Source organism: Pinus tabuliformis, chromosome 4_2 (assembly GCF_031772625.1).
Source record: "Pinus tabuliformis cultivar Carrire ecotype Pingquan chromosome 4_2, CPIR1, whole genome shotgun sequence".
Lineage (NCBI taxonomy): Eukaryota > Viridiplantae > Streptophyta > Pinopsida > Pinales > Pinaceae > Pinus > Pinus tabuliformis.
The window spans coordinates 145,765,998-145,779,645 of NC_142304.1; the positions used below are offsets into that span (position 1 = coordinate 145,765,998).

At 37.2% G+C, this 13,648-nt stretch overlaps 1 protein-coding gene across 2 annotated transcripts in view; it reads left to right on the forward strand.

Annotated features, from left to right (window-relative positions):
* The window catches only part of LOC149168626 (organic solute transporter ostalpha protein (DUF300)), a 321,148-nt gene extending 308,504 nt beyond the window's left edge, over positions 1-12,644 (forward strand). For both annotated transcript variants that reach the window (XM_089428352.1, XM_089428353.1), the window contains 2 exons: positions 11,883-12,128; positions 12,251-12,644. In XM_089428352.1, coding sequence (XP_089284478.1) covers positions 11,883-12,128; positions 12,251-12,454 — 450 coding nt within the window. In that variant the 3' untranslated portion in view covers positions 12,455-12,644. The remainder of the gene's footprint in view (positions 1-11,882; positions 12,129-12,250) is intronic.
* The last annotated feature ends 1,004 nt before the right edge of the window (positions 12,645-13,648 follow it).

Consider the following 13,648-nt stretch of genomic DNA (forward strand, 5'->3'; position numbering starts at 1 on the left):
GCTTTAAACATATGAGACAACGTTTTTAAAAAAAATTATGGAACAGTGGCAACATTCATAGAAGCGCAGAGAGCGAAATGAGCTCGGACAAGCCTGCCGCCCCAAAACAACTAGAACATGGCGGAATGAGCTCGGACGGTTATGCATAGAGGCACCAACGCATATCTGGGCAGGCAATGGAATATGGAGCAGAGCACAGGTTATGTCAAGACAGAGGGGAATATGGCAGTGGCAAATTATTTCAGGACAGAGGCAGAGCAGCGCTGGAAGGACAGAGGAGTTACAGGAGCATAATAGCTAAAACAAGGAGCTGGCTCTGATACCATGTCAGGCCAGGCAGTAACTCTCCAAAGGCAGTAAAACTGATTCATCTATTATTCCATAGGTAGGTTATTGTTATATACAATAGGAGTGATTGTTCAGTTCATCTCTCGATGACTGTTCACATTCCTAATTTATTTATTTACAAATTCCCCCAATCATGAAGATTAGGTGTCAACATTATCTATTGTCATGTCAACAAATTGTTATTAAGCAATATCAAATTCCATCGACCATCCACATAGTTATAATATGAATTATTTATGTCACTAGATGCAAATGCATATACCAAGGATAAGTCACAACTGTTTATACTTCAACCAATGCGCCAAAGCCAATGAAGCCAATACAAAATCAATGCCAACATTAATCATTGAAAGTCACTATGCCCACATAGCATTGTCATCAAAGCAAATCAACAGTTATTGAGAACTCTAATTTGTTATCACTGAATTCAATTAATCCATAAGTCAAAGCATATCTGTGAAGTATCAGGCATCATGTCAAAGTTCCAATGTTGCTCATTTATATTAAACTAATAAGCCAAAAAATACTAGCTTCAATGATCAAATCAGAATGACATATTGATATGCATATTTCGGTTCCCTGCAAAGACAATTTTAGTCAACACATTCACATTATCTTTAGTAAGTCAAACATTCAAACATCTCCGCTCATAGAAATTTCTATTGTTTGCTCCATATCTGTAGAACTGTCATACTCCAAGTGCACTCCTGATATCATGCATAAGGCTTCAATTTTTGTGACCTACAGGCACAACCACACCCATAGGCCCTTTTTTGTGTGGTTGGGAGCCCTATAACCTCACTCTTAAGCCTTCTTCAGTGTGGTTGGGGCCTTGACTAAGAAAAATCCTCTCTTCTCAGATTAGAACTTGCTGCAGACCAACAACATCAAATATTTGTCTTATTTATGTCTAAAGATATTACTTCAACAATAAATAATCTTCTATACATTTAATACAAATGATAATAGGTGTAGGGATCTTATGGAGAGTTTCTCCCTCTTAATGGGAAACCACTTCAATCATCATCATTCAAAACATCAATCTGTCTATCATAATACTGTCATGCATCAGTAGAACTGTTAGATCATGAAATCCAACTATATTAGGTTCTAACACATATATTCATCATGGTCATAACATGTTAGCGTCAACTACTTCATCATCGTATATAAACATGACATCAAACTTTCATCAAGGGTTAGAGTCATATTATTAGGGCAACTAACAAGTGTATCATCATACATCGGAGATTATAATCACTACATTACTATTTATTCAATCATCAAGTCAGGTCATTCAATTTTACCATATTGTCAAAATTACTAAGCCAAAGTCAACAAGGAGATCTTGAGCAATAATCTTATTGTTACACTTTTATCATTAGGGTTACCATACTTATCACAAACATTATCAATAGTATCAAGCTGTAAGAATCAATGTGCTAGCCTTCTTTATGGGATCAAGAAATCCATCATGTCTAAAATGACAGATGCTTGCCAAATATCAGGAGCACTAATATATATCACATGTGCCATAACTCAAACTTTTATCTGCATGCATAAGACATTTGTGAAGGTGATACTTTCGTCATACCTTAGGGCTTACCTTGCCATCCAATATTGTAGCTGAAACATTGAAACAATACACCATACATACCTTGTAGTATTCAGATACCTGTGCACCTTGACATTGGTAATTGGAGCACTTTGTCAACTTTTCATCAGGTGCCTTTTTTCCTTTTCCAGCACTAGCTCTTCTCTTCCTACACTACCCTTATTTTCTTGTACCTCAGATGATCCTCAAGAAGGATCCACTTATCGCATCCCATTAGGAGGTTAGAAGTATCCCAATACTCAAATATACATGCAGGAAGTATAATCAATAATCAAATCTAAACAAAATTAAAGACATAAAATAGTAACATAAATAGAAATAGTACTTATCTTTAACGAGAGGTGATCATATCCCTCTTGAACCAACCTTCAAGAGTTATGACTGTCCATCATCCATATAACAATGTTGCGTTCAATATATTCTTTGATTTCATCTATAACCAAGGCCTAATTGAGACTATCCCATCTAGGGTTACATCAAACCTATCACATGTGCTAAAACATCTTCACACTTGTTTTTTAGAGTGCTTATCTCAAATATTTGACATAATCCAAGATTTCTTCCAAACCCTAACCTCATAATATCCATCAAACCCTAGTAACTAGATTCCCCATGGTTTCATTCAAACCCTAGTATTCTTTTAGGTCTCGTTCATCTTCTCTTGCTTCCATCAAATGTGTCTTCATAGGGGTGATCTTCAATTAATTTTCTTCAGCCCAGCTTTGATACCATTTTAATTTTCCTTAGGGCTATATTGTTCTTTGCTTTGATAATTGCATTTCATTATTTCCATAGTAAATTCACCCTACAACATCATAACATTATTAAGATCTACATCATTATTCAGCAACGTATGAAACTATATAGAAAGAACAATATTATCATCAATGCAACGGAACACAAAAAAACAATAGAAGAACATTCACACATAGAGACACCAGGATTCGTTGGAGACCGGGGAAAAACCCACTACGAGGAAAACCCTTTCAAATTCTTCTTATTAGATTGTCATTGAATGATTCAGCAGAGAGTACAATAATCCATATCTTTAACCATAATTTTATATACCAAAATCAACTAAATAACCTCATGAGATGAACTCAACAATGCCAATAATCAAAACCCTGATTCAAAAGCCTGCGATCCACTGTCACTATCTGTGGTCATTCGCTAAACCTTGCGATCAACGAGAAAAAAATGTGGTCAACTGATAAAACCAAACCCTAGGTCCTAATCGCATGCAAAGAGTGATGTGAATGCGGTTGAAACCCTCCAACTACACGCATGAGCCTGTGTGTCGACGGTTGTGACCGAAAACTATCTGTGATTGGAAACCAAAACCTTAGCACATGTGCAAGCTTCAGACCTTGCAATCTCAAACCTTTGCGAGCAAACTTCCATGAACCATCTCAAACCTATGTGAGCCAAAACCAAAAAAAGAATAATAGAAGAATGCTTCATGGTGATGTCCAATGAGGGTCACTTGACTTGTATTTATAGCCATCCATGGGTGTCTAATTTCTCTTTTGGGCCGACCTGACCTTTTGTGCACATGTGGGCTTTAATTCAAAAATACACCTTCTCTTGTCCAAATTGAGCAATTCAATAGTCAAAATTGGTCTTCTCGAAAAGAAGAATCTAGTCCCATGGTTGAAATTTGTCACCGAGCAGCAAAAATTAACAATGAGTACCCCTGACACTCTCTACGTACTCTAATGGTTAATTCCACAAATTGATGTCACATCCTCTCTATGCATAAGAGAATGCACGATATATGATTACTACATGTGCAACGTGATTCAACAAGGGTTACAAAACAATAAGGGATAAACAACTTGTCTATGCCTAGACTTTTATAGGATAAAACTTTTTGAGATATTGGTACAACTGATCATGCATTTTTCAAAGAATGACAAATACATCTTTACATCGTCATTTCAAAAAAAATTCAAAAAATGCAAAAAAAAAATCAAAAAATGTTTTTGCTTGAAGTCATCGGCACTCTCTACCTACTCTAATGGTTAATTCCACAAATTGATGTCACATCCTCTCTATGCAATGACGATATATGATTACTACATGTGCATCTTGATTCAACAGGGGTTACAAAACAATAGGGGATAAACAACTTGTCTATGCCTAGACTTTTATAGGATAAAACTTTTTGAGATATTGGTACAACTGATCATGCATTTTTCAAAGAATGACAAATGCATATTTACATCATCATTTAAAAAAATATTCAAAAAATTGCAAAAAAAATTCAAAAAATGTTTTTCCTGGAAGTCATCACAATGTGATAATTACTCCATATACATAACTTTTTAATTCTCATTTACCTCTTTATGACACCAACCCACACCTTTCATGTAACCAAGCATTTCTTTTTTACTCTCATTTAATTTTCCTTGTACATCTTACTTTAAACCTAGATACCGTTACATCACTTTGAGATCATTGCAGAGATTTTTGTTTTTGAATGACCATTTCTTTTAAAAAAGTATTTTTTTATCTCCATGAAATTTTAATATAACACTTCATAAAATTGAAAAGGCTTGCTTTTCCACTCAACTTATTTCGCTCTGCATATTTCCAAACTTTCATATTTTTGATGTGAATAATACCTCAGTACCTTGAATCTTTGGAGGTTGTGTTTAAGAACTAACTCTCACAACTAGGTTATCAATTTGGATGTTGGAAAAGACCAAAAAACTAGGTTGTCAAATTGGATGCTCAAAAAGACCAAAAGAAGATTGGGAAGAGAGTTTACTTTCTGCACTTTTAGAAAAGTGGAGACAAAAAAATGTTTTATTTTGAAATGCGAAGCCTTCAAGGATAGTAGGGATAGACGAATTCCCTAACAACAAGCTCTTGAGATAATTTATTCAGTGAGGGGATGGTTGTGAAGTTGGGGGCACTCATCGAGATAACAATACCAGGTACTTGTACACTTTGAAATCAAAAGCACGAAAGATTGCCATTACTAGGTCGCTGTTCACTGAAATCGTGAGCCTTGGTGCTGATTATAGGAATTTTTTTTGATGGAATTACAACCTAAAAAATTAATTTGTTGATATTGTTGTTGAATAAATTTATATCATACAATTAAATGATCTCAAAGTCTTTAGATAGTTTTAGTCTTATACTAAGAAACCAAATTCAACCCCCAGGCCCTACACGCCCTGAATTCGGTGATTTGGGTGGATTCGTGTCCGAAAATCAGGACACGTTGTGTCTCATCGGGACACGTTCGAATCCGGAATGTGCCCCGATCGAAGATGTCGTGTCCCGATTTTCGGACACGAACCCAGAAAACAAGAACCCGCGTGGCATTATAAAGGCTTATTTCCCCATTCTATTTGCACATTCACTTGTTTACTTTGTAATGTGGGTTTGTTGTGGGTGTTTGGGAGCAAGGAGCAAAGGGTATGGGAGCATTTTCAAGGAGATTCAAGCAGTAGGTAAGTGCATTTTCTCTATCATTTTTTTGCATTTTTATTACAATAGTTTGCATGTGAATTTCTTTTACATTTTTGTGCATTTTTTGTTTATTTTTTTACAACATTCATGGCTCAATCAAGGGCAGCAGGGAAAAGGCAAAGGAAGGGGAAGAATGTCCCCATTGGAGATGCCCCTGATCTTCCAATTTTATCAGGGTCTGCAAGTGTTCCCTCTATTGCAAGTGGGGCTACAACAACAACTTCAAATGTTGAGGGAAAACTTCCTCCTCAAGGTGACAAATATCGTTTGTGGAAATATGTCACAAGAGAGCAAGGGCCACTCAGCAAGGTGAAGAGAAGAGGCAATGTGAATTTGAAATGCAACTATTGCCACAATACTTTCAAGAGCACATATTTCCGTGTGAAAGGTCGTTTGTTGGCTTTACCAAGTTGTGGAATTGGAGCTTGTACAAATGTGCCTTTACCAAAGAGGAAAGAAATGCTAAGAGAGTCTAATATTGGTATGGCATTTGTGACTGCAAAATAAATAAAAAACCAAGAATGATGACCCACTTCCATTCTTGAGGAAAAGCAACAACAAATTCCCATTTGAGAGTTCTGGTGGGGGAAAAGCTGCAAAAAGAAAGACAATTTCACTTGGTCCAATGGACAAAATTTTTCAGAATGAGAAACTGGAAGAGTTTGATCTCACCATTGCCTTTTTTTCTATCAAAACTTCATATTCTTTCATGTTGCATGCTCACCTCTATTTATTGAGAGGTGCTGAGCTCTAACTCAAGGGGCTCCATCGGGGTATGTGCCTCATGGGTCAGAGAAGCTTAGAACCACATTGTTGACGAAGGAAAAAAGAGAGGTGGAAAAAATCCTTGAGCCTATTAAAGCATCATGGCCAACATCTAGGGTTAGCATTGTTTTCGATGGATGGACAGATCTGGCGTGACACCCACTCATCAACTTCATGGTGTCTTCCTTGAATGGTCCAGTTTTCTTGAAAGCAATGGATATACTTGGACAATACAAGGATGCACAATATATGGGTGAGTTGTTTACTAAAGTTATTAAAGATGTAGGTGTTGATTTGTGTGTGCAAATCATTGCAGATAATGCACTTGTTTGCAACGCTGCTGGCATGATTGTGGAAGCTAAATATCCACAAGTGTTTTGGACACCTTGCATTGTCCATTCATTGAACTTAGCACTAAAATCTATTGCTTCTGATGTGATTTGGACTGGTAACATTATTGAGGATGCATGACATATTTGTAACTTTGTACAAAATCATACAAATGCCCTCACTATCTACAAGGAGTACAACAATCTATCATTGTTAAAGATTGTTGATACATGGTTTGCCTCTTCATGCATCATGTTGAAGAGGTTGAGGGAGGTTAAGACTGCTCTTGGGGCCATGGTTATTTCAATGTTTTGGTATTTTTGGAGAAAGACAGATCAAGTAGCCCCTAAAAGAGTGCAAGACACAATGTTAGATGATGCTTGGTGGGAGAGGGTAGATCTACTTATTCCGATCACAGACCCTATCATTTCTTTGCTTAGATTTGCAGGTACATACCAAACCATCCTAGGAGAGGTTTATGAAGGATGGGATTCCTTGATTAAGTCTGTGAGGAGCATTATTTTACAGAGTGAGTGCCCCAAGTATGAGACATCATCATAGGCCTTCTTCACCACTATACAGGATATTCTTGTTAGCAGATGGGACAAGAATTGCACACTAATGGCTCACTGATTGAACCCAAACTACTATGGCCATGAGTCGCTGAATGGTGAACCTTCCCGAAGATTCCCTCTTCACATGGATGGTGAAATCTCACAGGGGAGGAAAGATGCATTTAGGCGAGTTTTTCAGGATAGAGCATCCCTTGATGAGGTGGAGGATGCCTTTGCAAAGTTTTCCACTGGCAGTGGTCGATTTGCAGAGTATGATCTTATTAGAGACAGGGGGCTAAGAAGCCCTATTCTTGGTGGGAAAATCATGGAGTTAGCCATGAGGCTCCTCTCTCAGGTGACTTCATCTTCTTGTTGCGAGAGGAATTGGAGCACATATGGGAATTTGTATAGTGTCAAGAAGAGCAGGTTGAGCAGTCTAGGGCAGAGACAATGGTGTATGTGCACACCAACCTTTGTCTTATTTTCAGGCAGAGGGATGAGTGGTTGAAGGGAAAGACAAAGATATGGGATGTCTTTCCTGATGATATGGGTCTGGACAACAGTGTTGAGTTGACATTGACCAACTTGGATCTCAATGATCCAATGCTAGAGCTTGTCAGATTTGATGATGGTGACACCGTAGAGGGGTCATCCTCCACACTAGTAGATGCAGAGATGACTTTGGATACAAGGGAGGAGGATGCAACAAAGGAGAGCAGTGGTGACCATGATGATGAGGACAGTAACGCTGATTTTGATGATGAATATGAGGATTGATGATTCATGAGTCATGAGCTACCTACTGCCTTGAGGCTTGTATACTTGTAGTTGTTTTGTATTTGTTATTTCTATTTGCCATTAGCATTGCACTACTTATGTAACACATTTTGATGTTGATGACTTAATGAGAAAACTATAGTATCTTTATCTTGCTATCTTGTCTTTCTCCTATTGGATGACATGTTGACCCCTCGGAACCGAACCGGACACGTTCGGATATATATATATAGATATAGATATAGATATATAGATATATAGCGTATCCAAACGTGTCCGGTTTGGTTCCGAGGGGTCAACATGTCTGAATCTGACACTCGAATCCCCGTAACTTTCAAATCCCTGTATCCTTCGAATCCAACCCGAATCCCTGTGTCAAATATGTGGAAATCACTTCAAGCTTATTTTTTATATCTAGATCTTTGAGATTTTGTTTTGTTATTAACAAATTTTATTTATATTTTTGTCCATTATGTAATATCAACAAATTTGGAACATTTTTCAATGTTTTTGGACTATTTTAAACTGAAAATGTCTATAACATTATAAGATTTTAAACAGAGTGGATCAGTGTTGGAGAATTCACTAGTTTTCTTTATCACTTCCGAATAAATAAATAAATAAAGGAAGATTTGAGTATTTGTAAGATGTATACTCCCAATTTTTCCAGTATTGGTTTGGAAGAAGTGTAATTTTTCTCTTACCCAATTGAATTTAGAACTTGGTAACTATGGTTAAAAGTTAAAACCCATTTCTTCTTTCTTTCATTGTTGTTCGACGCCTATGTGTGTTGTTCTGCCAAAGCTCTTCTCCAACTCTGATAGATGAACGGTCTTCTCCTTCACACATCACTGAAAGAATCCTACTGCCTCTAGAAACAATCACGCAGTAGGTTACAATGTCTCTGTGGTTCACTGTTCCACGGTTTCTGAAGTCTGCGGATTATCATAACAGAATGGTGGCTCCCCTCCACTCACACGATCACTCCACAACGGTGGAACGACTTCTCTGTCTGTCTAATCGATATTTTCAAACTTCAATGCAGATCAAGAACATTTTTTTTGCAGTAGCTGCATCATTTCAAACTTCTCCGGAGCTCAAGAATGTTTTGTTTGAAGCAACTTCATTTAGAGAAAATTTTCATTGCAATGATTTCTATTTAATTAGACAATAATTTATTCCACTCCCGCACACGCATATTGCGGGTCGTGCCCTCATTTTTTTGCCAAAACTACCACAACTCCAGTGGCTTTCGGACCTGCTGCTCTTGGCAACTGCATCTCAAACACAGCCTAACCCGCATCCTTATCCCTAATCTCTTTGACAGCTAACACAGTCCTTAAGATATTCCTTTCTATGTAGTTACTATACAAACTCTTCAGAAATCGATTTCCCTCTCTTATTTCCACCCACTCAGTGGTACCACAGAGTATTATGTTATCATAGCTTCTATTCACAAATCCTCAACCCTCTGGCTCTTTCACAAGCGTGTGTAGATATCACATGTGCTAGAAGCTTCTACAGATATCAAAGATTTCTAGCTCTAATACCAACTGTTGGATTTCATAGTCTGTAATGTATACATACAAATATATCTGAAGAAATATGAAGCAAGAAACCTCAGAGGGAAGTCTATTAAAATAAACCAATCTCCTATGTCACTTAATACCGGTCCCATATATAACTACATGTGGCCATAATGACTTAGTTCAACCAACTCTATAACTATCTTCTCAGCGAGATGTTCATCTCTAACTTTCCTCATTTCTTGTATTGCAAGTAGGAGTTACTCTAACATGAATGAGAATCCTGAATCATGTTTGAGTGTGTGTCATGTGAGTATGATTCAAGTTACATATTGTTTGTGTTCTAGAATCTGGATGCACAAATGGGTACAATAATTGATGCAGGAAATCATACGTATACCCACAGTGTGCATATACTATGCATAAATCCTGTTTGTCCCAGGTTTTTTTAACTCTCTAAGGAGTCAAATCTTCAATTCTTAAGGTTTAAGGCCCATTAACAATTCTCTATGCGGAATGATTTATAGACTAACAAAGTCTAACCATTAAACCACCCTTTCCTTTATATCGGAACTCATTCTCCTTTTATCGGGACTTAATCACCCCTCTTAAACCTTCGTTAACCTTTTATTAACCCAAATATATCTATAACCGCACATTAAACTAAATCCTCATATCCACGCTATATTCTATTATAATTATTTTATAATAGAAATACTCCACAACATAGGAAATCTTACCTTTTCCGCGCTTTTCCACGTCTCTGCACATTCTTCGATGCATGCTTTATCGCAATCGCAATCACTATCTCCACGGGTCACATTACACATGAACTATCGCATCCGATATGCGATAATGCATTATCGGATTTCAAATACCATTAACCGCACCCATATAACTGATCGGGTCCGCTTCTTATCGCATGCCTCAATACTCTTTGCCCTGATCAATACCGTTACATGTTTGCGATGCAATCACTTCGATGATCGCATCGGCGATCGCTTGTCGCCGAGGTTAGTTCACATATCAATATAACATTGCGATGCGATATTTAAGAAGGCTCCTCCACTGTTGATCTTATTTCTGATCCGACGGTCCACGCTTCAATCGCATATCGCAATCGCTCAAGGCATGAGGTCGGTTCATTCACTCCTGAAGCTTTCCTCCGATGCGATATTAACTGCTCTGCTTGCCGCAACTTAATCCTGGTCGTTGATCATAAAGATCCAACGGATCTTGTGCAACAACACTTCATTACTCATCCTTCTCTTTACTTGTGTTTTTACGGCATTCTTCAATGGTTTTGGTCCTTCTGTCGTTCCGCTGCGTGACTCCCTCCTGAGCTTAATCCATATATTTCTTTAATCAATGTTACTCCAAGACTTTATTTCGATCCTTCAATCGGATTCAACGACCCATTATGATTCTCTGTCCATTCAAAAAGGAATCATGATTCTACATGCTTACACACAGGTTTTAATTAAGCAATTTAAATACTAATCTCGTGAAAGAATTTCCATCAGTCATTCATGTTATTCGTGCAGAATTCCACAGTATTTCACAGGTTCACAATCAAATGCATTATAGGGCTATTAAAGCACATACAAATACAAATTCCCACACATGGTATCCACAAATCCACACTGATTTGATATTAAAATATTTACAAGGGAACCAGTCACATTCGACTGATTCAGTGATTCTCCATAAAATCTATCTATCACTCCTCCTAAATTCTCACTTCTACTGTAAATATCTTCTAACTCTCTCGCTCTAGCTAGCCTCTGGCTAACCTGTCTAACCTCTTGAATTATCTAAGATATTACAATTTATACAAGAATGGATTCATGAATCAATTTAGCTCAGATCCCTATCTCTCACTTCCTCCTAAAGTATCTCTTCAGCTCCACCTTTATCTCAAACAAATTTTAAATGAAGCTTTTGAATCTCTCAAATCCTCACTCTTCCTAAGATTACTCAACTTCCTCTCAAATCTCTACATTCAAAATATATTCTTCATTAATCAAGTTTACAATTAAAAATCCCCTCAAAATAAAATGATTAAGGAAACCCACTCCCTTTCTTAAATGTGAAATAAGACTCATGGGTCTTATAGACTTTGAAGAATGCTCCTGCATCAATAACAGAACAGTAGCTACCCTGATTCTCGCTGCATGTCACAGGTTTAAGATGCTTCGCAGGTTGTTCTCACTGTAAATATAAATAGCATGTTGGCGTAGTTCAGGAAGTTCTGTAATTGTATCTACAAGTTCAGGAAATGAATGAAAAGTAGAACTCATCACACAGTCTAACTTTCATCGAGTCTTTGCTTATGAACTTTTAGATGGATGTTCTTTATATTTGTTGCAATGCTTTGCAGAAGATGGTGAATGATAACATATGGTAATGTCAATTACGTTGACAACTGATTAGATGTTACCTTATATTTAATTTTGCATTGGACGTTGATTCATAATTTTATTTTAGATGGCTATTGCAGCAGCGGCCCATATATTTGTCTTTCCTGCAGAACCATACCGGCTGATGGGTGAGAACCAAGCAAGTGTCAGAATTCGAACTGCAGCTGCCAAAGCAGAGACCCAAAAGGACTATGAGGAAAGGGGCCGCAAAGAAAAGGCCTCCGTTGTACGGTTGTTTGAGACCAATGTCGAGGGTCTTGGAACTAGTATAAAAGAAAGTGTTCAAGATGTTGTTATTGGAGGGGGTGAACATGTATGTTCTTTTGGGAATTGCCTTGTTAACATGTAGACTGTGATTTCTGAAACTGGGACGTTGTTATTTTCCCATTGGATGAAAATCTCCGTGATCTTATGCCATGCCATTTTGCTTTGCAGATAGTGAATGATGTACTGATAACCGTATCACAAGCAGTAGAACCCATGGAAAAAGGCGTTACCAAGCTTAACGAGACTTTTCAACATCTATCTTGGGGAGGTAAGCCCGACAATGAGCAGAAGATAGAGATTAATGATCAAATAGTAGAATCTACAACTGGTGATAGAAGTAGGGAAGTAACCGTTGAGAAACATAGAGTTTAGACCTTTGGAGATTGATGGATAATGTCCAAGAACACCTCAGTTCTATTTGATCTCTGAGGAAGACCTAGAGTACCATTGTAGCCCTCAAAGTTGATAACTCAACTTTCTTAATATAGGGAGAAGTCATGTTACTTCTGACCTTTCACATTACAGAGTATTGAAATTAGTCCTGTGCTTTACTCTTTGGGCAGTAGTCGTGTTTCTCTTATTGCTTTTGGTATGTGCAGTCAATGTTCTTTTCCAAAACTTCACTAATTAACGGCCATGTTTATAAAGAAGGATTTTCTCACAATTTTGACTGAAATGCCAAATATTAGCTTTGGTAGTTTCTGCATTTTGACATGGAACTTTAACGTGTGGCTAAATGGTTTTTAATTTGTTTCAAGTTGTTGCAAAATATTTAAAATACATAGTCCGGTCCGGTCCCTAAAGAGTCAACATCTGAGCTGAACTAAATGGTTACCAGCATCTGATCCGAAACGACATTGCGTTCCAACCAGATGATTGTCTACTCAGAGTTACTTTCTGTAGTCGGATGTGCAAAGTTATGCTTTTGGAATCACCTAATCACAAACTAACCTTACGGATTGCATTTTGACCTTTCTAGGAAACAATCGTGTAGCATTTTTTTCTACAATGATTTCATATACTTGGCTCGTTGCTTCTGCTAAGATGTCATATTAAAAGTAATTAAATTAAATTTAGTTAGCACTGACCTTTTCTCCTTGACTGTTCATATATGTCATAGTCAAAGCAATTAAATTTAGTTGGTACTAAAGCTTTTGTCCTTCATTAAATGAAAATGATATGCAAACTTTTTTCTCCTCCGTAAAGAAAATGATGTGTAAAGGGATTCCTCCCAGGAGCAGCAAACGAATATCACATGATCGTGATAAACGCTGTATATGATAGTGATAAATGCTATATACATTATCATGATATATAGAATGGGATGTACATTGTTGGATTTTTAACTTGGGATATATGGATCTTGTAAGTGCAGTAGTGTATATCTCAAACGTAAATTGAGTTTGGTCTTTTTTATGATGTGCATATTAATTGTTTGGCAATCGAATTGGTTCTTTGTTATGATGCGCATACATATTCATTGTTTGGCAAGGTTGTTTTTTTTAATATATGGGTAACATTCACCAAATCCTCAGGGAAAATTACCCTTGAGATTAGCGTGCTCCG